The 23,377-nt window shown below is 44.8% G+C and overlaps 3 protein-coding genes across 3 annotated transcripts; 2 read left to right on the forward strand and 1 right to left on the reverse strand.

Annotated features, from left to right (window-relative positions):
- The first annotated feature begins 1,217 nt into the window (after positions 1–1,217).
- Positions 1,218–3,745, forward strand: LOC124655481 (anaphase-promoting complex subunit 11-like). The gene is made up of 2 exons (XM_047194367.1): positions 1,218–1,353; positions 3,486–3,745. Exon 2 carries the CDS (start codon positions 3,491–3,493, stop codon positions 3,743–3,745), a length of 255 nt encoding a protein of 84 aa, XP_047050323.1. The 5' UTR covers positions 1,218–1,353; positions 3,486–3,490.
- A 377-nt stretch (positions 3,746–4,122) lies between these two features.
- LOC124652898 (putative chloride channel-like protein CLC-g) lies at positions 4,123–9,380 on the forward strand. Its single transcript, XM_047191944.1, has 7 exons — positions 4,123–4,313; positions 4,481–4,681; positions 4,825–5,002; positions 7,027–7,289; positions 7,382–7,660; positions 7,752–8,886; positions 8,969–9,380. The coding sequence occupies exons 1-7, from the start codon at positions 4,156–4,158 to the stop codon at positions 9,134–9,136; spliced, it is 2,382 nt and encodes a 793-aa protein (XP_047047900.1). The 5' UTR covers positions 4,123–4,155; the 3' UTR covers positions 9,137–9,380.
- Positions 9,381–17,630: 8,250 nt separating this feature from the next.
- On the reverse strand, positions 17,631–18,471 carry LOC124651364. Its single transcript, XM_047190461.1, has 2 exons — positions 17,927–18,471; positions 17,631–17,679 (listed from the first exon to the last, which is right to left on the reverse strand). The coding sequence occupies exons 1-2, from the start codon at positions 18,234–18,236 to the stop codon at positions 17,669–17,671; spliced, it is 321 nt and encodes a 106-aa protein (XP_047046417.1). The 5' UTR covers positions 18,237–18,471; the 3' UTR covers positions 17,631–17,668.
- Positions 18,472–23,377: the final 4,906 nt, after the last annotated feature.

Here is a 23,377-nt window from a genome sequence, read left to right on the forward strand (position 1 = left end):
TCACCGATAATTAGCTGGTGATGTATATGTGAGTGTTCTTCCATTTTTTTCATGTATGCATATATCATGGTCGATAGCTCCGACGAGTTTTTCTACAATTATTTCATCAATACATTGTCTGACCACTCGTTCAATTATGATAGTAGTGATGTTTTGATGGACGCGGATGTGCTCATCCATGACCGAAAGGAAAAAAAACACCTCCAAAATATTCAATGGCTCGGTAAAGGAACATGCGGGGGCGTTGAATAGTAATAGAGAGATTGACCATTTCCAACTCTACAATGACTACTTCAAGCATAAGAGGCCGCTATACCCTTTGCATGTTTTATAGCGACGCTTCCGAATATCAATGCATGTGTTCATGTGTATTTTGGAGAGAGTGAGGGCTCATAATGATTGCTTCCAATTGAAGATAGATGTCGTTGGTAAGATTAACTTAGCAGGACAATGTAGGTGACATGTTGGAGAGTGCATATGCATATTTGAGCCTATGGCATAACAATATCTCTGAATTTGGCACTCTTTTTGGGCATGGCAGCTCACAATAACAATAATGTACTTGAACGCTCTCCAGTGTTCACTAGATGTGGGTGATTGTATCTAACTATCGTTAGTGGTCTTCTACGAAGAGAACGTCCTCTTCCTAAGATAACAAAAAATCCACCTTTGCTAGACAACAAGAGAGTGCTACGAAGGATGGCGCACGAGCATTTGGTGTGCTACTACAAACTCGTTGGGCAGTTGTTAGACACATTGCTAGAACATGAAAGGTCTAAACAATGTGGGATGTGATAACTTCTTGTGTGTGATCACTTTCAGAGCTAGTTGATTGAGCACGTGGGATTGACCATGTTTCATGAGTTTATGTACACCATACAATTCGCTTAGACAACTCATATTCAACTTCAAGAAGATTTGGTTGAGCAGTTTCGCAAAAAAAAAAGATTTGGTTGAGCATATATGAATTCACCAAATAAATCGATAGCTATCCAATCTTCGTTTCAATATTTATTCAAATAATAGGATTTCCAATTTAAATTTATTTGCTTGTGTAAACTACGTTGTTTAAATGTATGTGATTCTGTGGATTATTTGGGTTATCGTGTAATTTTTTACGTATAATTTATAGCCCATGGAAATGGCCGAAATGTTGAAAATATAAAGAAAGAAAGAAGTTGAAATTCTCTTATTACAACTCTGACAACGCTGGAACAGAGTGGAGAGCGGAAGCGGCCGGCGAACCCGCCGGAGTCTCGGAGCCAAAGCGAGGTGAGCTCCGCTTCCGCCGCCCCCTCAAATCAAGCCTTCTTCCTCCTCGTTCTCCCGCCCCATGCGCAGCAGCCGCCTCCCGTAGCTCCCCGCTCTCTCTCCCGTAGCTCCCCGTGCCTGCATTCTCACGAAAACCCTAGGAATCGAGTAGCCTCTTGAACCCCCAATCCGCCCTTGCCTTGCGCCGGTCAATTTGGACAGAGTTTTAGGGTTAGGGCAGGCCGCTGCGCAAATTCAAGGGACGAGTGGCCACGGCTGGGTGAGGTTGGAGGAGGCGGCCGCATCTGGACTGGTGTGCCATTCGCGGCGGTGGTAGCGATGGCGTGGTAGGAGGCGTCCCAGTGACCCAGTCCCATCGGGGTCGAAAGGTAGTGTTCAGAGCAATGGCGGGGTACAAAATCATGCTCAGATAGATGTGCTTGGAGATGCAGGGAAGGGGGCTGGAGCTACTGATGCTACTGAAGGCTTGCAAAAGATGTGCTTACCGTGCTGGAGCACTGCTAAAGATTGCAGAGCTAAAAGTAGCAGAAAACCAGATGAGGGGGACACTGATCAGCAAGTTACAGGTGTAGTGACAGTGATCAATGGTAAAATTGATGTGTCGCAGCTTCGAGAAGCTTTCAACAGGCAGTTCCCTTGGGGAGCAGATTGGAAGATTTCAGATTTTGGGAGCAATATGCTTCTGGCTAGCTTCCCACCAAGATTGAAGCTTGAGGGAATGAGTGCATTTGATTGCTTTGGATTGAGAGGGAGTTCTGCACCTGTTAAGGTCACAGAATGGTCACCAGCATCCACAGCGAAATTCAAAGTTTACACTGTCTGGGTCAGGGTTCTTGGGGTGCCTGAAACTTTGCTTGGTAAGGAAGGATTTGATGAGATTGGGTCTATGCTGGGGATTGTACAAAGATATTGATATGGATGGGTACAGAGAAAATAGCCTGATTAGAGTTCTAGTTGGGGTTAGAGATCCCACTAAGATACCCAAGGTCTCACAGTTGACTGACTATCCCTTTATATATGATATCAGGTTTGAGCTGGAGCAGATAGTGGAACATGGAGGGCCAATTGTTGATGGAATATGCTGATGGGATGAGGGAGACTATAAATTATAATGGGACAGTGGGAATGGATGAAGAAGTTCCTTCAACTCAAGCTGAGCTGGAACAGCAGATGGAGAGAGAAGGGACACAATGCTACTGTAGCAGGCCGCTGGTTCTAGTTCTAATGCTGAGAAGTTTCAAGATCCTCATCAGATAGTTGGTGGGGCCAAGATTACTGGCACTGTAATGGAAAATGCTAGCATCGAAACTGGTTCTTATGATGATAAAGCTTCTGAAACAAAAGGGAGTGTTCATACAACTGCATATACTGAAGATGGATCTTGGTGAAGATGCTGAAACTTATGCTAGGGAATGTTGCTTAAGAAAAGGATGAAGTCACGTAGTTTGCAGGTGTTTTGGTCAGTGGGAGGTTTGCAGTGTTTTGGTCAGTAGGAGGTTTTGCCCCTGCAATGAGCATGTTTATGCTGCTTGGTCGGCTTTCTTAATGGAAGTTGGGGGCTATGTCTTTTATCTGATTTTTTTTTGACAGAGTTAGGGATCTAATGGAAGTTGGAGGCTGTGAGATAATGCGCATCAGAGATCAACTTTCTTGTCTCATACTTCTTATTTAATTAGTTTGCTACTGATGTGCCTGCACTGTTTACTTAGCATTTCGTCAGTAAATAAATCCCCCTATTTCCTTTTTTGTTTTCTAGGCATTAATAATAGGACGATTGCAGCTGTTGTTGGGTTGGGTTTTTTACAGGTTAGCTTTTTTGGTACGGAAGATCAGAATGGGCAGGGAAGCATAGGGCGTTCCCCATTTCAGTCTGAATCTGGGGATTCAACTATGTTCCGGTGTCGCCCCCCTGTATAATGTCTATATCAGAATGTTACTAGTTGGTTATATGACTTCTGAGCCATTTGAATTATGCCTCTCTGTTGTATGACTTGCATCCTTGTAGCTGCCTATCCCCACCTGCAACTAGTATAGCAGTAAAAACGAAGAAACTAAACCTGATACATATGGTGGCTTTTATGCCAGTTAGTTCAGTAAAACTCTGTTTTCTTGGCTACCTTATTACATGTGGCATCATTCGTCATCTGACAAGCTGCAACTGATACAATGATCTCATGACTTACACATTGCAACTCTTTTTATATGTACTTCAGGTGCAATGAAGGTGAAGGTTCTCCAGTGGCACGCAGTGGCTTCCTGGACATGGGACGCGCAGGACGAGACGTGCGGCATATGCAGGATGGCGTTCGACGGCTGCTGCCCTGACTGCAAGTTCCCCGGGGACGACTGCCCGATCATCTGGGGCGCCTGCAACCACGCCTTCCACCTCCACTGCATTCTCAAGTGGGTGAATTCTCAGATGTCGACGCCCCTTTGCCCCATGTGCCGCAGGGAGTGGCAGTTCAAGGGCTAAGGAAGGGGGCATGGATCTCAAAGTGTGTCTCAACACTATAGTGGTCTCCTTGCAGAAAACTGAAACTAACATGTTGCTGGCATTTTGTAAGCAAAACTTCCCAGTTGGTGGCCAGACAAATGCAGTGATAAATTTGCATGGTCTAAGCAGCAGCCTGACAAAGATTGTGTCAATTTTTTCTTGTCCCTGATGTTTACCTTGAGGTAGATGGTTTCCCTGTGGCAGCCAAGTCATAGATGATTGACAAGAAACATTCTTTATTATTCAGTCTCATGGTCTATGGACCAGGCTTACCTACCGACCCCTGTCATTCATCATCTGTCCTGTGCACCCTCTTGGCTCCCAATTGAGCCATCCCAGCTCCCGTCTCCCTCCTCTGCAATTGCGAGTTTCACCGTCTCCCTCCCTCCATGGCCTCCACTGCTCCGCCGGAGGACATTGTGATGGACGACGAGGAGCAGCATCCACCCCTGACGCGGGCTCTCCTCCACCGCAGCGCCACCAACAACATCTCTCAGGTGGCCATGGTCGGCTCCAAAGCATGCCCCATCGAGAGCCTCGACTACGAGTAAGCAGCCTCTACTTCCTTCCATTACTTGCCAGTACTCAAGATCCTCATGTCATGTTTCTGTCCTCTGGTTCCAATTGCCTTATCCTTTGCTCCACTTGGACATTTACATGTCTCCAATTATGACACCCACACATCCTCATATTCTGTTTTTGGGATTTGTTCAGGATTATAGAGAATGATCTCTTCGATCAGAACTGGAGGACGAGAGCCAAAGCTGACCAGGTCCGGTACGTGGTCCTGAAATGGACCTTCTGCTTCGCCATCGGGATCCTCACCGGCGTCGTCGGCTTCCTCATCAACCTCGCCGTCGAGAACGTCGCCGGTCTCAAGCACTCTGCCGTGTCCACCCTCATGGAATCCAGCAGGTGCTACCTACCTTCTTCGTGTTAAAAAATACCCAAATGGTTCTTGCTTTTGCTCTATGTTTTTGTCTCCACTGACTACTACTGCGTCCTAATCCGAAACATTCCACCAAACGCTCATGTCAGAGATGCTCTTTCCTGTGCAGCTACTGGACTGCCTTCTTCGTGTTTGCCGGCACCAACCTGGCCCTGCTGCTGTTTGCGACGGCGATCACGGCGTCCATCTCGCCGGCGGCCGGAGGATCGGGGATCCCGGAGGTGAAGGCCTACCTCAACGGCGTGGACGCACCCAACATCTTCTCGCTCAAGACCCTCGCTGTCAAGGTGAGTCCACCTCCTCATCCAGCTCACCATCGCCTCTTCAATTCATTTCTTTTAAGGGGACCTCTTCAATTCCTGATCGCACGATTGCCAGTTGTACAGTAGACCTGATTTATCTGCAGCTAAATAAAAACCCAGGGCACCATTAATAATTGAGGACTTGTATTATTTACATTTTGTTCAGATCGGTCCTCGTCCGGATCGATTTGTCTTCTTATTGGGTGGGTAGATAATTCAGCGGATCAATCATTGGAGCTGCAACCTCGAGATCTTTATTTATCTCGCTGAAAGTGAAATGAAACAGAACATGGTTTGTTTGATTTTTGGTACTACTACCTCCATCCCAAAGCTTAAGGTTTTTTTTTTTTTTTAAAGTCAAACCAAATAAAGTTTGAACAACTTTTAGAAGAATATATATAAACAAATATAATAATTTGTAGATACCATACGAAAATATATTTCATTATCTATCTAATGACATTGATTTTGTATTTTGCATGTTAATGATTTTTGGTAAAAACTTAGTCAAGCTTGACATAGTTTGACTTTCTAAAAATAATTTAAGCCTTAAACTTTGGGATGGAGGTAGTACTTAACTATGACCCAACCTTACGCCCTGGCCCGGCCAAACCTAACGGGATGTTTCAATAAACCGTAGGATGATTATTACACGGGAATACCATTCTAAGAGCATCTCCAACAGATGTATAATAGGGTACCCAGAAAATATTTTAGGGCACCAAAGAGTAGGTTTTAGGGCATCAGAAAATTTCCTGCCATAGTAGATGATGTAAGATAAGACACTAGATTTTTTTCCTTATGCCCTGAACTAGTGCCGTAAAGTTTGGAAAGCAATTGAAACATGAGCTCTGACGGTGGGGAGAGAGGGAGATGATTCTAACGGTTGCCGGGCGCTGAGCAAGATTTTGGCCAGGGCGGAGGTTGTCGGAGGCCGAGAAAAGGCGGTGAGGGTGGGGCTGGGACCGGACGGGGGCGAGGGGAAGCAGCCAAATCCGGCAGTGCTGCCCTCACTGAGTGTCAATAGCTCGATAAGGACTCGCCGGCGGTCTCATGGGGGTTTAAGGTCGTGGCGGCCGCTAATCGATGTGGGTTGGCTACGGCGGTGCTACGGCAACCATCTTAGTCAGCGGTGGGGCGAGGGACGGCTGGAATCCTTAGTTTTGGGCATCGGCTTCCCAAGATTCGGCGGCGGTCACGGGGTTACGACGGACGCCCCGAGTGGTGAGAATGAGCGGTGAGGTGATGGCGTGGAAGTTTCGGCCGACAGGGTCACAGTGGCCGCATGTGGCGGCGTGAATGGCCAGAATCGGTGTGGAGTTCAAGGGTTGGCAACGAGGAAGTTTCACTATGACGGTGGGGTTCCCGCCAGTGTGGTTTTGTTTTAGGGTAGGTACGAGGTGCCCAAAATGTCCCTCACTTGCAGCAGTTTTTACGGCGTGATGTAAATTTTTGGGGCACAGGATAAAGATACATCATCTACTGGAGCACCGATTTTTTTTTTAGAACACAGTACAACGCAGACGCTCACAAACACGCATGTACAATCATCCCTATGAACGCACGCACGCACACCCTACCTCTATGAGCACCTCTGAGGGACTGAGTCGGCATATCTTGAGGTTGACGAAGTCACCACTGGTGCCTCGCTGTTGACGGGCACGTCACGTACCACTGAAAGCATAGCGCCTGTTAAATCCTGAAATAAATCCAGGTAAATGCAAACACCCATGCCAAGTCTTGGACTTGAACCTGGGTGGGCTGGTTCCACCACAAGGAACCTAACCACCACCAGACTTATTTTACATCATCTGTTAGAGATGCATTAAGAATATATGGCTCCTGTAATCAAATACCATCGTTTGCGTTTGACATTTTGAGTTCCGAGAGAGTTCAATTTTGCAACACGTGTCTTTCATAGAATCTTTAACGCCGTCGAGACTAAATCTTTAACGAACCAAGTTCATGCATCTATGGATCAATACTCTGATAAACTCCGAAACGTGCAGGTCATCGGTAACATAGCCGCCGTTTCGTCGTCGCTGCACGTCGGCAAGGCTGGGCCAATGGTGCACACTGGCGCGTGCATTGCCGCCATCTTCGGCCAGGGCGGCTCACGTAAGTACGGCCTCACCTGGCGCTGGCTACGCTACTTCAAGAACGACCGGGACCGCCGTGACCTTGTGACCATCGGCGCCGGAGCCGGTGTCACCGCCGCGTTTCGGGCGCCGGTCGGAGGCGTCCTGTTCGCTCTCGAATCCCTCTGCTCGTGGTACGTAAAACAGGTTCATTTCTTTCCGAAACATCGAATCAAAACAACTTGGACCGTGTGTCTATACTGAATACTGAATGAACTAAAACAAGGTGGCGGAGCGCGCTGCTCTGGCGTTCGTTCTTCACGACGGCGGTGGTGGCGGTGGTGCTGCGGCTGTTCATCGATCTGTGTGGGACGGGGAGCTGCGGGATGTTCGGCAAAGGCGGGCTGGTCATGTACGACGTGAGCACCCTGTTCGACGACCTCATGACGTACCATCTCAAGGACATCCCCACCGTCATCCTCATCGGCGTCATCGGCGCCCTCCTCGGTGCGCTCTACAACTTCCTGATGAAGAATGTTCTTCGCATCTACAACATCATCAACGAGTATGCATGCGTTCAATTCAATCAATCTATGCTCTCTTAAGTTTCAGAGCTTTTCCTAGCTAACTGTTACATTTGCTTCGCACGCGCGCAGGAGAGGGCGTGTGCACCAGCTGCTGCTGGCGGCGGCCGTATCCATCCTGACATCGTGCTGCCTGTTCGGCCTTCCCTGGTTCGCGCCATGCCGGCCCTGCCCCTCGGAGCCGGGGGCGCCCAACGGCTCCTGCGGTTCCCTGAACCGGTTCCGGCAGTTCCACTGCCCACCAGACCACTACAACGACCTGGCCAGCCTCTTCCTCAACATCAACGACGACGCCATCCGCAACCTCTACACCACCGGCACCAACGACGTCTACCACCCAGGCTCCATGATCGCCTTCTTTATTGCCTCCTACATTTTCGGCATACTCAGCTACGGCGTCGTCGCACCATCGGGCCTCTTCGTCCCCATCATCCTAACCGGCGCCACCTACGGTCGCCTTGTTGCCATCCTGCTCGGGAACCACTCCGACCTGGACCATGGCCTCGTCGCCATCCTAGGCTCCGCGTCCTTCCTCGGCGGCACGCTCCGAATGACGGTGTCTGTGTGCGTCATCATCTTGGAGCTCACCAACAACCTGCTCCTCCTGCCGCTCGTCATGCTGGTGCTGCTCATCTCCAAGACCGTCGCTGACTCCTTCAACTCCAGCATCTACGACCTCATCCTGCAGCTCAAGGGCCTGCCGCACCTCGATGGCCACGCCGAGCCCTACACGCGGCAGCTCGCCGTCGGCGACGTGGTGGCTGGCCCGCTGCGCAGCTTCAACGGCGTGGAGAAGGTCGGCCACGTCATGCACATCCTCAGGACCACGAGGCACCATGCGTTCCCGGTCATCGACGAGCCGCCCTTTGCCACGGCGCCGGTGCTCTACGGGCTGGTGCTCAGGGCGCACCTGCTGGTTCTTCTGAAGAAGAGGGAGTTCCTGCCGACGCAGGAGAGGTACCCCAAGGAGTACAACATCGCGGGGAGGTTCGAGGCGCAGGACTTCGACAAGCGGGGATCCGGGAAGCAGGACACCATTGACGATGTGGAGCTGTCGGCGGAGGAGATGGAGATGTACGTCGACCTGCACCCGTTCACCAACGCGTCGCCATACACCGTTGTCGAGACCATGTCGCTGGCCAAGGCTCTCATCCTCTTCCGGGAGGTCGGACTGCGCCACCTCCTCGTCGTGCCAAAGGCCTGCGATGTAAGTATACCTACATTTGCTCACTTGGAAATTGGGTTTACCAGCGATCAATCGAGGATTGACCAGTAAGATAAAATTGCAGAGATCACCGGTTGTTGGGATCCTGACGAGGCACGACTTCATGCCGGAGAACATCCTGGGGCTACACCCTGTTCTGCTCGGCAGCCGGTGGAAGCGGCTCCGGTGGCAAAAGGGCGCCATCACCAAGTACTTCCGCTCGCTCATCGTCTCGCTCGCCAACACCGGCTGAAGCATGGACACACGTATATAGGTGCATTCTGGCCTGCAGAATGCTGGGTTGAGGATCATTTTTGCGCATTTGTGAAATAATACCCAAAGAAAGTTTTTTTAGTTTCCATGTATATTTGGTAAGGAAATGTGGTCTGTGTACATGGGCTAAAATTTTCATGTATTGTTCTTTGTGTACATTACGACAGGAGAAGATATTCTTCTCGGAGTTCAATTATTGGAGGGCATACATATGTTCATGATTATATAGACTTGAAGTGGCGAGTGTTTCACCTCAGTGGGTCGGTTAGCCAAACCATCTAATTTATCTATGTTCCGATTGATCCATTATGTTGGATGCTGTCCTTTTCCAGAGGCTGAATACTTGGCGCTTTTGTCATTTGATCAGCTCGCCTAGGACATAACCACTTGGCAGAATCCTGGGTTGAGGATCATTTCTGCGCATTTGTGAAATAATACCGAAAGGCATAGTTTTTCTTAGTTTCCATGTATATCTGGCAAGGAAATGTGATATGTGTACATCAGCAGAATTTTTCATGCATGTATTGTTCTTTGTGTATTACGGCAAGGAAATGTGACTTGTAGTGGTTGAATGTGTCACCTCACTGGCTCGGTTAGCCAGACAATCTAATTTATTGGTGCTCCGATTGCTCCATTGGATGTTGTCCCTTTTTCTAGAGGCTACATCGGCACTTTTATCATTCGATCAACTAGACTAGGCTATTTGTCAGCCACCATGGCTCACCTTGCAACCGCCCAGCGACGACAAGGATACCAAGGAGCTGGAGACGGATGGACCAAGAACAACAAGGCCCAAGAGAAGCCCAAAGGATTATGAGTGCTATTTGTATTTTCTTCTAAAAAATGTTTTTTCTCAACAAAAAGAAAGTGCTATTTGTACTGAGGTTACGCTAGTGTTATGACTTGGCTTGAGTAAAGAACTGGAAAAGGACGGTGGTTTCCCTAGGATGAACTGGATGTTAGAGAGGCGGGGTGGAACGCAATTCGAGTAAATACCTTGCCGTGGCTTACATTTATCAGAGCTTATATGTAAGGAACCATGGTATTAGATTATGATGCTTTTCCATCTATGCAAGATTCTATTTTGGTTTCAAGTGTTAATACAAATAAATGTCAAAAATATTTGCAGACTCCTTCGCCAAAAATTAAGACACCATGCGGGGGTCTGAATTTGATGGCAAAGAACTTTTCTCCGAGTCCTTTTCAGCACTCCTATGAAAATATTGTTGCATACGGTGGCATTCCGGAGAGCTCGGCGATTGGGATTCTATCTCGGCGATTGGGGTATGCATATTGTTGCATACAGTGACCGTTTACGTGCACAACCTAATGCGGATCAGCCGCAGTTGGAGAGGGCCATGCACCTAGCGTAACAACGTCATGTTCCAGGTTCGAGCACTGAACCTAAACTTTCTGTTTTAAATATTTCAGATAATTCGGTTGTTCATAGAGCTAGCAGGCTAGGGGTTTCGCTTGGGAAATCACCTACGGCTGCATTATCAACGGTTAGAGAAATTAAGAAAGTGGAACATAAGAGAGATCTTGTTATTCTAAATAGAAAGAAAAGTGTAGAGGTAATGGATCCACAAAAATTGTTTGTCTCCAAAGTTTCTGGTCTGGGAAAGGTGCAGCCAAGGGAAGGACTAGAGTTAGTAAGAAAGTAGTAGTGGAAAAGCCGATAGTTCGTAGAAGTTCGAGGCTTCAGAAAATAAGAAAATTTGAGTCTTAAAATGAAAGCTTTTATTTAAAATAGTGAAGGTATTAGAGATACTTGTAAGCACTCTGTTATTCATGAAAATATTAGGAAACAAAATCTAGATATAGTTGCTATTTTTGAAATTGGGAGGACGAAATTTTCGGCATCTTTGCTTACAAACCTCTCGTTTGGCAAGGATTTCATATGGTTCTGCTTACCTTCACACGGAAGGTCAGGTGGAATCTTAGTAGGGATCAACGCTGAAACACTTTCAATCAAAGACGTTGACTATGGTGATTTCCTCGTGCGTTTGAATTTGAGATCAAAAATGGATGGTTTCGAGTGGTCCTTCGTGGCTGTATATGGGGCAGCTCAGGAGTCTCACAAACCAGCGTTCTTGGCCGAGTTAGTTAGAATTTGCGATAGTTCAGGAACACCTATGCTTATTGGCGGAGATTTCAGTATTCTTCGAAGTCCAATAGAGAAAAATAATGGAAACTATAATGCAAAGTGTCCGTTTGTTTTTAATGCTATTATAGGCACCCTTAATCTGCGCGAGTTGATTTTGTCAGGTCGACAATTCACTTGGGCGAGTCGTCGTGAGAATCCCACCTACGAGAAGCTAGATCATGTGCTAGCTAGTGTAGAATGGGAACAAAAATATCCGTTAGCCTCTGTGCGCGCACTGACCCGTACGGGTCGGATCACACACCTCTTTTACTTGATTCAAGAGAACAAGCTCATTTGGATAATAAAGCTCTGTTCTCTTTTGAACTATCCTAGCTAAGGGAAGAAGGTTTTTTTTGAAATGATTAAAAGTGAATGGGAGTCTGTGGCCCTTCGTGGATGGGCGAAGAATAAAAGTGGGGTCTATAAAAAAGAGAGAGATAGACTAATCAAAATTATTGATGATCTTGATATTAAAGCTGAGTCGTCACCCCTTAATGCAACAGAGCGTACATTGCTAAGGGGTGCAAACGAAAAGATCGGAAAGTTGAGACGAGATGAGGAATCAAAATGGGCTCAACGTGCAAAAGTAAAATTTATCCAAGAAGGAGGAAATGACACGAAGTATTTCCACCTTATGGCAAATGGTAGATATAGTAAGAAGCGAATTTTCCAATTAGAACAAGATGAAGAGACAATCATTAGTGAGGAGAACCTTAGAATCAACATTTCTAAATAATATATGAAGTTATTTGGGGCACCTGCTAAAAATAACTTTGCTATGAGAGATGATTTAGTTGTGTATGTTCCTAGAGTAACTCGTGAGGAGAATATAATTCTAACTGCTACCTTTACCGAGAAGGAAGTGTTAGATGCTATTATGGAAATGGAGCATAATAAAGCACCGGGATCAGATGGGTTTCCAGCTGAATTTTATCAATGCTTCTGGGAGGTACTTAAAAATGACCTTATGTCTTTGTTTGTACAATTGCAACACAGGGGGTTGCGGCTTCATAAACTAAATTTTGGAATCATTACATTGATACCAAAAAATGAGGATGTAATACAAATCCAACAATATAGACCGATATGCTTGCTCAATGTAAGATTTAAGATATTTACGAAAGTAGGCACCAATAGAATTACGAGTATTGCACCCAAAGTCATAAAACCTACCCAAACAGCGTTTATGCCAAGGAAGCATATTTTAGAAGGAGTATGAGCTTCATCGGTAAAAAATGGATGGTGTGCTTTTCAAAAATGATTTTAAAAAGGCCTATGATAAGGTCAAATGATCTTTTCTTCAGCAAACTTTGCGTATGAAAGGATTTTCCCAAAAATGGTTTCAATTGATAAGTAAATTTGTTGAGGGAGGATCTGTGGGAATACGGATTAATGACGATATTGGCCATTATTTCCAAACCATGAAAGTACTGAGACAAGGCGACACTCTGTCTCCGTTTCTTTTTTAATATTTTCGCACACATGTGTTAGCCATTTTAATCGCTCGAGCGAAAGAAGATGGACAAGTAGGAGGACTTGTACCTCATTTAGTTGAGGGAGGAGTCTCTATATTACAGTATGCTGATGATACAATTTTATTCATGGAACACGGTCTAGAGAAGGCCGTAAACATGAAGCTTATACTACGTATCTTTGAGCATTTGTCTGGGTTGAAAATAAATTTTCACAAAAGTGAATTTTTTTGCTTGGGTAAGGCCAAAAAGGTGGAAGACTAGTACAAGCAGATTTTTGGCTGCGAAATTGGGTCACTTCCTTTCAAATATCTCGGCATCCCAATCCATCATAGAAGACTATTGAACAAGGAGTGGAGTTCCGTTGAAACTCGCTTTGAACGTAAAATGGGATGCTGGCAAGGCAAGCTTATTTTATATGGAGATAGGCCGATGCATGTAAAATGCATACATGAACTTTCTCCTTTATCATACTAGCAAGGACAGGCACGGCGGCACGCCGCGCCCAGCCCAAAGTTAAATAAAGGATGCTTACATGTTAAATCATGATAAGAAATGTGTTAGAATAGTTAGAAGTGAGTGGGCATTGTTCTGAATGGTGGGAAAATCCAAGGAGAAACTGATCATATTTATTTGAACATTCCATATGAAGAGCTGAAAAATACAATATATGATTCCAAAATAATCAAGGAATATGTGCAAATGTTCTTTTCATCTATCAACAATAAACTAAATCTTCAAAAGTAAATGCTCATGGGTAAGAATAAGCTAGCAAAATAATAGTATTCCTCTCTCAAATCTAGAAAAAAACATGTTAGCCACTTCACCTCAATAATTGGTCGTGGCTGGATTCCAACAAAGATTACATCTCTATAGATCAATACAAACGTGAATGATATAAGTTATAGTGTGATGGACTCAACAATCACAGTCAACTTACACAGTGCATGAAAATTGGTGCTAGTTACACATGAGTTTTGGTTGGCATCACACCAGTCCTACAGCAACAAGGCATAGATGCAATACGGCAGGCATGCCTGATTTCCAATCTGCAATCGAAGAGAAGAAAACATGCTAAAAAAATGAAGGTAGCAGTTCTAGAATCAACCCGAAATAATTTGAAGATGGAACAGGGGATCAATACAATCCTGCGATATACCAAAACATATCATTCTAAAAAATCCATAAAACCACTAAAAATGTGCACTGATATATACCATCTCTTTCAGCATCTAGCTATTCACGTTTTCAGTTATTAAGATGTAAAGGAAATGGATCTAAGAAAAAATAATTATTTTCATGTGAATTATTGTGTGAGCAGCTACACCGCAAAAGCAAGCTGAGGAACAACCGAACATAGCATCACTTCAAAACAATTCAGAATTTTTGACATGTTTCCTAACAATTGTATTCAAGGAGACAAATACATAATGAAGCTAGAAAGTAGAAGAAGAAATGAGATACATTTAACATGTACGGAGAAAATGTATCCAACTACAATGCTTCAAAATTTCTCCATTTGGTTGACCATTGCACCGTCAGAATGAAGCTTCATTAGCTATTTTTAAGAGAAGGCAGTGATAACACGCTGCTAAGGAGAACTTGATTGTGACAATATTGAATGTTTATCTATAAGATAATTGTGGCTATGCCTACTGAACTGATGAAAGAAAGAGAATTTGTGTATCATGCCAACCCATGAACTGATACCCACACAACAATCCCACTATGTTGTTAATGATTTAGCAACTAATTAATAATAATCCATTTATGTCGGACAAACATACATGAACATAGGGCATACACCATTACTCTTATATAATATGTCATAGAACATAATGTAATCTGATCACCTTCCAAATGATACAACAAGTAGCAAGGGTATTTTCTGTGTATCATATAAAAAATCAGAATATTGCATTTTTCGCTCCTAATTTTTTTCGTAAGAAGTTAAACCATGGTTTGATTTACTACTTGTCAAACCAAAATAAATCAATTCCTTTTTACTACCGACTAAAGAAGTTACTAAGTAGTTCCTTTATCTACAGGAAGTAGCAAAGGTGGTACACTAACTTGCTATTTCCTATGTTCATTCAATATATCAATGTTTGTTTCATGCATGTAAGAAGATGTTCACTGCACTTTATATCTATTGGAGTGTCACTTCATCATTGTTACTTCAAAATTATGCATTAGCTTAATGAATATTATCCAATGAGCACAAAACAAAATGTAAGTTAAAGTTTGGAAGACCTAAGGACACATCCTCTTACCTGCAGGAACAAAGGGCCCCTAAACAGCCTAGTCTTGCAGAGATTTATCAACCAAGTAACTGCAGGCACAAAAGGAACGCTCATATACTAAAGAAAGTAAGAAATCTTTATAAGTAAGACGAAATACTCAAAAGTTCAAATATGGAGGACCTAGACAGATCCTCTTTACTATATGCATCAAAGAACCTCTTAACAACCTAGCTTCAGGGAAATTTGATCAGCTACGCAAGCACAGTCCTCTGTCGACTATATGCATCAAAAAACCTCTAAACAGCCTAGCTTCACAGAAATTTGATCAGCTACGCAAGCAGAATCCTCTTAACTGCAGGCAGAAAGAGAACACTAACATGAAGGTACTGAGAGATCTCTAGAAGTAAGATGAAATAACCAGATTGATAAATGAGAAAAAAAATATCCAATCGCCGTAAATGACCAAGACATGGTCTCATGTGAGTCCGGAAGTAAATACCAATGGATCTATGTTAGTCCTATTTTACCAATTGGCTAACCCGGTAGTACATATGTACTATGAACTACAGCTTCCAGTAATGTATTGAGGAAGAAAAGAGTGAAACAATGGATAACGTATATTAGTGTAATACTGGCAAAACAATGCTCATATTTAGGACTTTACCGTACCAATAACCATTTAAAGCAGGATTATAGAAAACGGAAGAAAGTTGGTTGTTGAGTACACTTATCAATATGTAGAGTACCAAGATCACATGTAGAGTGCAATCAACAAAACACACAACATATTAAATTTGATTATTAATTGACACTAATAATCGATAATATTTGACAAGTGAAAACTGGACCAGAGAACAATCACATCTGAGTTCAAAAAATCAAAATTATAGTACCTAACATTCATGCATTTGTTCCATCGGAGTATTATATAAACAAAAATGGCAACATAAATATAGCCACCTTCCATCTTTATAGATACTAAGCAAGGTGATCTCAATAAATAAAAGAAACTAAGCAGGGAGATGCTGCAAAAAAAAGTAAGAAAATGAAAACAAAGGAGATAACGTAAGAACTATATCGTATGAAACTGGAATGAACATAACTGTTGCTCTCTTACAACAGTGGAAGAGAAATTAGGGAACCATCTACACCTGTCATGAAAGACTTACTTGGCTCTTGTGTCATGATGTCATCCCTTTTTCTATGGGATACAAGGTAGCGACTATCTCTGTGAAAATGTTCATAAACTTCCCTACAATAGAAAATTATAAGTGGGAGATCAACTAATAATGGAACATAATTTACATGGCCGAATGCCCCAATGTGTATTTTGATTCATTGTACAACACATTTCTGGCGTACATAATAAAAGAGCTGATACTTGTAGAAGTTAAGCGTAAGCTTCTTCCATTTAACTTCAGGTTTTTATAGGCTCTTTGTTTGCATGAGATTGAGCTGCTACATAATTGTTTCATCCAAATCCATAGTTAAAATAACAAGATAAATTGTAGAGTACAAAACCGACATGGCAAAGCAGCGCTAACTGGACATAATGCCTATCATAGGTTTTCTTTGGTGCATGCAATAATAAATGGTAGTGTGGGATGGGGATCACCTTTCTGAGCTCCCCAAAGTATCGAATGTTGGACAATACACTGGAAACCTAAGAAGCAAGAGCTTGCCCTATTCTGTATATTATCTACCAACGAATTTACTGCTACATGAGAAATCAAAGATGACAAATAAATATAAATCAATAGATTATAAGCTTGTTTGACATGCAATCCCATCCCTTTAATAGTAAAATTAGGTAAAATGTACAGAAAACAAATAATAGTTTGCTGCACCAATCTAAAAGTTTATTAACACTGTCAGCAAACATAAAGGAAACTGTGAGAGTACTTCGTGAAATCTATCAGCAAACATAAAGGAAACCGCGAATGACAAACTGATCTTCATTGTTTCCGCCAAAATAGTAGGTGAAACTACAATTAAACCACATGTAGATGTCTGATGCTGAACTGCAAAAGACCTACTTAAAAAATACAGATAATGCAATATTATCCAACATCTCCAAAAAAAATTGGGAGCATGACAAAGAATCGTAAAGGAGAATGCAGTTTCCATTAAGTGTATCTCTTTTCCTCTCTTTTAAACACAAGAGCAGAAACAGATTATTTACTCAAATAATGTACAGATAAGCTAGCTAGTTTCCATATAATGTGTTGATTACACATATAATACACATATGCTGAATTAGGTACCAATGGAAAAAAGGCACCATATGCATCATAGCTGGCTGTTCAAGACAATGGTGTAGATGAAAAAAAAAGTTGAGTAAGTTGTGAGAAAAATATCAGCATGTTTAGAAATGTAATTTCATAGCTTGTATGATCTACAAAAAAAATCCATATGTCATATCCATCATTCAGCAGTGTATAAATTAATTGTTCTAATAATAGATACCATGATGTATACAATTTTCAGAAGTGGCCCTAGCCTGACATGACCTATGCCATCTGAAAGGCTAACTAACCTGAATTTACTCTCTGATGTCATTAGAGATCTGACACCTCGTGTGATTTTAATTCTTCACACGTGATGCTCCTGAGTACAACACAACAGTCTCTTTGTGATCCTTGTCCTTTCCGCTACTCAAAACCTGAGGTCACCAACAAAAACATAGATCAGCTTCTACGTGAACTATTAGATTGCTAAGAAATTTCTATGATGAAGATGCCTTTTTCGTTCTGAATAAAGTGCTGCCCTCTATGGGATCAGATCGAAGAGCAAGAGAGAGGGAGAGGGCAGCTCGCAATACAAAACCAAGTATCAGGCATTCAGGCTGTTAGCATGAGTACCAATAAAGAGATGTAGGCAGCACAGGCTATACCAGCAACTCATCGTACCTGTTGGGGTTATTGCAACAACACTCTGTATATTGGCAGCGATCGTGAGGCAACTAATGGTGAGCAGCCCCGGTGGCCATGGCTTGTGCTCGACCTGCGCCACATCATGGAGCCCCTGACGCCCATTATGGCAAACGGTTCTGCCTTCCAGCAGGTGTCGGGGCAGCGCTGGGAGCTCCGGCCACACCGCGAATAGTTTGTCCTCCAGCGAGGACTGGGCAGCGCTAGGAGGTCCAGTTGGTGCGGTGGCCGCAGAGAAGCCAGACAACGCCGAAGCTCGGAAGAGACGGAGTGTCGCTAGTCCTTTCATCTGCGGTTATCGTCCAAGGTCATATAGCTAAGAAATAAATCAGAAGAGTCAGATGCATACGCCACCACCAGCATGGAAACGGCCGGACATGACCACCATAGCCACGCCACCAGATCAAAGTATGAAAACAGCCACACGCAAAAAGATCCTGGGAGAGAAGAAGCCATGGAAATCAAATCACCAAAGAGGAAGCCACAGAAACAGAGAGAATAAGCCATCGAAGGGGGAAATCGGCTAGGGATCTGAACAAATCTAGAGCTTCTTGGTTCTCTCGATCTTCTGGTGAAAGAGGCAGTGTCCCGTCGTGGGGGGCGCGGGGCAAATCGGCACCGTCGTCCATGCGTAGGCGATAAAGAGAACAAAGAAGAATGATCACCACCACTCCATGTCGCTCTACGACTTCCCCAAGCTGGCGGGGATCAAGGGAAATTCGTGCTGGCAACTACCCCTCCATGTCGCTCTCCTCTGTCCTCACAGCATAGCATCTCCATCAACCGTCGATCTTGAGCATGCTCCACCTAAATCCGCCGACTCCCCTCCGAGCACAGCCACTCCACTTGCTCAGATAGCTCGCCGCCATCGGCCGGACCAGCGAGCGGGGAGGATCAGTGGGAAAAAATATAAAGAGAGAGGAGATGGAGATGGCACGCGTCGGGCGGAGACCATGGTCATCGGCGCCGCTTTGATGGGCTGCAGAGCTTTAACCCGACAACACGAAACAAAGCTGGCCCATCACTTTCACAAACGACTGGCAGCTAAAGCCACACAGTCACCCATCAAAACAACCCATCTTCACAGATCATGAAGGAAAGCAGACCCTGAAAATCGCACAGACTACCGAAGTTGTACACCAAAAAAAGAACCTACGGAAACCAAATTACGTGTCACAACCATGTTAAACCTCAGTCTGAGTTCAAAATTCTCACAAAAACGATGTGGGTTGCCCTATAATATAGTAGTTATTGAATTCTCACATATTTGCAACATATATGATGATAATAACATATTTTACATTGATTATGGGGATTTACCAATGATCCCCTTTATTTGGTTTATAACTCCGCAGAACAAGAAATCCCTGTTTCGCGTTTTCACTTTCAGAGACCTATACAGAGTTAAATTGATCTGAGATTTTTTGAGCGTCACTTTTTCATCGCGAGAAGCACACTCGAGCTTTGGAGCACACCTGGATGGGCCTGAGGCCCAAAAGAGGACACGTGGAGCGCCCAAACATGGTGGGCGCGCCACCCCCCTCTTTCAGCCGTCAATCTCCCAATTGACCTAATTCTTTCGTCCATCGACGAATTTTGACCTAAAAATCACTATATATATGTCCCCGAAGAGTTCTCGGGAGGAGAGAGCCGCAGATGATAGAAACACGAAAACAGAGGCTGCAACAACAAATATTGGAGGGGGAAACTCCGCCGAGATCACCGCCGGAGGGATCTCCACCTGACAAGGTATTAACTTGTCAATGCCTACAGATTGTAGACTAGGGTTTTAGCGGAAGTAGAGGGCAAGTAGATCTCGAAGGTTTCAGCCGGAAAGGTACTCGACTGCTAGAAAAACTAGGGTTATGTTGACAATGAATCGATGCTTTCTTCGTCCCTCGACTCCCCCTTATATAGGAGGCGGAGCCGAGGGTTTCGTATTACACACGGTTACCAATTCCGGGGGAGCTCTCTGAATTCCACCCGTAGATTTACAAGTCATTACTCCTATTACAACTCTATGTTTCCAAACTATTTCTTAACTGGGCTTCCGGGCTTCATAAATCTTCGGGTCGTGGGCCTTCAATAAACCTCGGGTACCTTCTCTGGCAGGCCCATTGGGGATGCCTATGTCAGTAGCCCCCGAGATTTTGCTTGAATCGAAGAATCAGGGAAAATCTCCAACTTTATAATTTCTATATAACTTCTTCGAATTGACACAACTTCTTCGAGTTGATCATATATTTTTAAACATCCAATCATATATTGTGCAGGGATAATGGTAATTGGGGCTAGTTCATCTGACGGATCAGGTACTAGTTAACTGCTCTTGTGGCAATCCACCAACACCTACTTCAAGATCACGTCCCTGGACATGATCTCGGGATACTGGTGTAATTCGACATGCGCCGCTTAAGGTCTTACCAAATGTCGAATTCCAGTCATAGTTTTATCGGGTACCTAACGCGTCCGTTAGGATTTTTCTTCGCATCTGTTGACACGGAAAAAGTAGCTAAGCGCCGTCAGAGGCGGTGCCACGTCGCACAGGACGGATCCCGGGGACTTACCTTCGCAAAGTATTGCGGCATTCAGAGATTAATTTGCGACTGAGGCACTCTGAGAATATATTGTCGAGTGCTTTTTCGGCTGTTGGAATAGCACATTTACTCGAATCAACGGATGACTTATATATTTTTATCTTGTCCTCCCGATGGGAGTATATAAAGAGTTATTTGTATAACTCGAAATATGCTCATCATGCATTTTATAATTTCATCGGGCACGCGAACAGCGTTCCCGATGAGAATAGCCCCCGAGGCTACAACCAAGTGCTTGTGCTTGGTTGTAGGCTCACCGTTTTAACATCTTCTTTGTCGCTATATTGACAACCTTTCGAAATCTTTCATATTTATCGGGTGCGCGACCAGCGCTCCCGATGGGAGTAGCCCCCGAGCCTATGGACAAATGCTTTCATTTGATCATAGGCTCTCGCCTTTTCTTCCTTGCCAAACTCGAGGTTTCCTTTTTCCAAAGTAGCCCCCGAGCATTTGATCAAAAACTTGTATTTGATCAAAGGCTCTCGAAATTATCATCACTTCTATTTTGTCACCAATTTTCATACCACCGTCGTCGAGATTTTCCTTTGTCAAAGTGACATCAGTGCTGACGATAGCCACGATCCCTGTATCGGGAAAACACGAGTTCTGTCCTATCACTGACTGGTGGACCCAAAATCTGCGGCAATTTGACACGTTACGCAAGTGGGGGCACACGTCCTCCACTTTTTCTGGCACGCGCGATGTAGCACCTGTTCAGTTCCATCTCAGTAAAAATACGTTTTTACCCTTGTGAGCCACGTGTAGAACATCTAATCCATTACTATTGTATCCAATGGTGCGTCGATTCGCAAGCCCTCTATAAAGGATCGTCTTCCTCCTCCGTTCTCCCCTTCGCTGCGCCGCACCTCTGCTCTCTCTCCAAAAATCCTCCACTGCAAACAAAATCTCCTGAGCTCAACCACACTCCCACTCTCGCCGACGCCATTGTTGATGCCACCGCGGTCGAAGCTCACCAAGCACACCTCCCCCGAAGCTAGCATGGCGTCGCAAGATCTGGTAGCTGCGGAGTGGGAGAGGTCCAAGATCTCCAACCAAGACATCAACTTGATGAAGAAGCTGGGTCTGACGAAGAAGAAGGACGCGCTGATCTTCCCCAGCGAGGAGAGCTTTCCATCGCCTCCTATCCAATACCGGGTCAGTTTCGTCAACCACCTCATCCGCGGTCTTTCTTCTCCAATCCACGAATTCCTTCGTGGATTGCTCATTGTTTATGGGCTACAGCTGCACCAGCTGACTCCCAATTCCATTCTCCACATCTCCATCTTTATCACCCTCTGCGAGTGCTTTCTCGGGACCCAACCAAATTGGGCCCTGTGGAAACGCATTTTCTACCTTCGCCGCAACGGCTCCCACAATATCGCCTACAACATAGGTGGTGTTGTTATACGTAATCCGCCCTGACGTCGAGTATTTCGACGTCAAATTTCCCGACTCCGTCCAAGGGTGGCGCAGGAGATGGCTATATGTCCGTGAGGAGTGCCCCGACTCGCTGGAATACAACATCGCCCCCTTCGACGGTAGCGCAAAAATCCTTCGCCGCCGATCCTGGGATGCAGAGGCCACCGAAGAAGAGAAAACGGCGACAGAGGCGCTGATGAAGCGAATCCATGAGCTGCAGAATACCCGAGGCAAAGAATTGTCGGGTATCCAAATTACTGCGCATTTCCTTAGGATTAGGGTGCAGCCTCTGCAGGCTCGCAAAAACCCTTTGTGGCTGTATTCCGGCGATAAAGACGTCGACCGCATATCCGAAGATCTTTCTGTGAAGGACTTGGAGAAGCTCGTCCGTCGTGTTTCATCGCTAAGCAAGAAAGACTCAGTTCCATCTTCTTGCCGAGTAGAACCTTTCAACAGCGCCAATCCCCTTCCTAAGGTAAATGACTTGTCCTCCCGAGTTTTTATTGCTCCGACTATTATTTTGCATAAATTGTCCTCCCGAGTTTTTATTGCTTTGACTACTATTTTGCTGAGCTTTTTCTGTTGATTATTTTCTTCAGAAACGCCCAGTTTTGTCTTCCTTGCCTCCCCTTCCTGAAGGTGGGGAGGTCGAAGATCGAACCATCGTTGCCGACGATGCACAGGGTACTTCTCGCCCTGAGAGTGAAATCGCTGGATCTCACAAATCCGCGGGTTCCTCTGAAAGAGAGACTGAATCGGAGGCTTCCGAGTCAGCACATTCTCTTCCTTCCGCTGTTTCCCCCCGGAGCAAGAGGAAAAGGGGTGATGTCGAAGACTCTGGCACCTCCAAGCTTAGCGGGTCACCTGCCGAGGAAGCTTCCCCTGAGGAGGAGGGTGCCTTCGACCCTTACGCTAATGCCCTCATTAGCTCGTAAGCTATCTTGCCTTCTTTTTCTTTTTATATATTGTTAGAATATTCTCATACTCTTTCGTGGACAGTGGCGAAGAAGAGGAAGAACCCGCGGCCAATGTGACTGCTCTGACGAGCACGTCGCAAACTGTAGTTCTTTCGGAAACTCGCTGTGTGACGGAGGAAACCTCGCCTCCTCATCAGGGTTTGGAAATGTCGACTCCTGTCGCCAGCCCCCAAGCCCCCGAGCCGAAGAGAGCGAGAATCGAACTTGGCGGAGAACAAGGCGTCTTGGCCGGTAGTTCGTCGACTCCTTCCTTGGATAATGTAAGTACCCTTTCTATCACCTCTTTCTTTTTTGTGTGTCTTTAGTCGAGTTTTCCTCTCAACCTTTCTATCACCTCTTTTTCTACAGCCTCTGATGAAGCACTTCATCAGTCTTGGTACTCAATTTATTGGGTACCGTGACACTGTCGAAGACTTGAAAGGTAAGCCTTTATACGA

The sequence above is a fragment of the Lolium rigidum genome, chromosome 5 (assembly GCF_022539505.1).
Source record: "Lolium rigidum isolate FL_2022 chromosome 5, APGP_CSIRO_Lrig_0.1, whole genome shotgun sequence".
NCBI lineage: Eukaryota > Viridiplantae > Streptophyta > Magnoliopsida > Poales > Poaceae > Lolium > Lolium rigidum.

Excerpts from the sequence above, each read along its gene's own strand:
- LOC124655481 (XM_047194367.1), top strand. The coding sequence starts at position 3,491 with ATGAAGGTGAAGGTTCTCCAGTGGCACGCAGTGGCTTCCTGGACATGG.
- LOC124651364 (XM_047190461.1), bottom strand. The coding sequence starts at position 18,236 with ATGAAAGGACTAGCGACACTCCGTCTCTTCCGAGCTTCGGCGTTGTCT.
- LOC124652898 (XM_047191944.1), top strand. The coding sequence starts at position 4,156 with ATGGCCTCCACTGCTCCGCCGGAGGACATTGTGATGGACGACGAGGAG. Across the intron at positions 4,314-4,480 it reads ATCGAGAGCCTCGACTACGA|GATTATAGAGAATGATCTCT; the intron begins GTAAGCAGCCTC and ends GGATTTGTTCAG. Across the intron at positions 8,887-8,968 it reads TCGTGCCAAAGGCCTGCGAT|AGATCACCGGTTGTTGGGAT; the intron begins GTAAGTATACCT and ends ATAAAATTGCAG.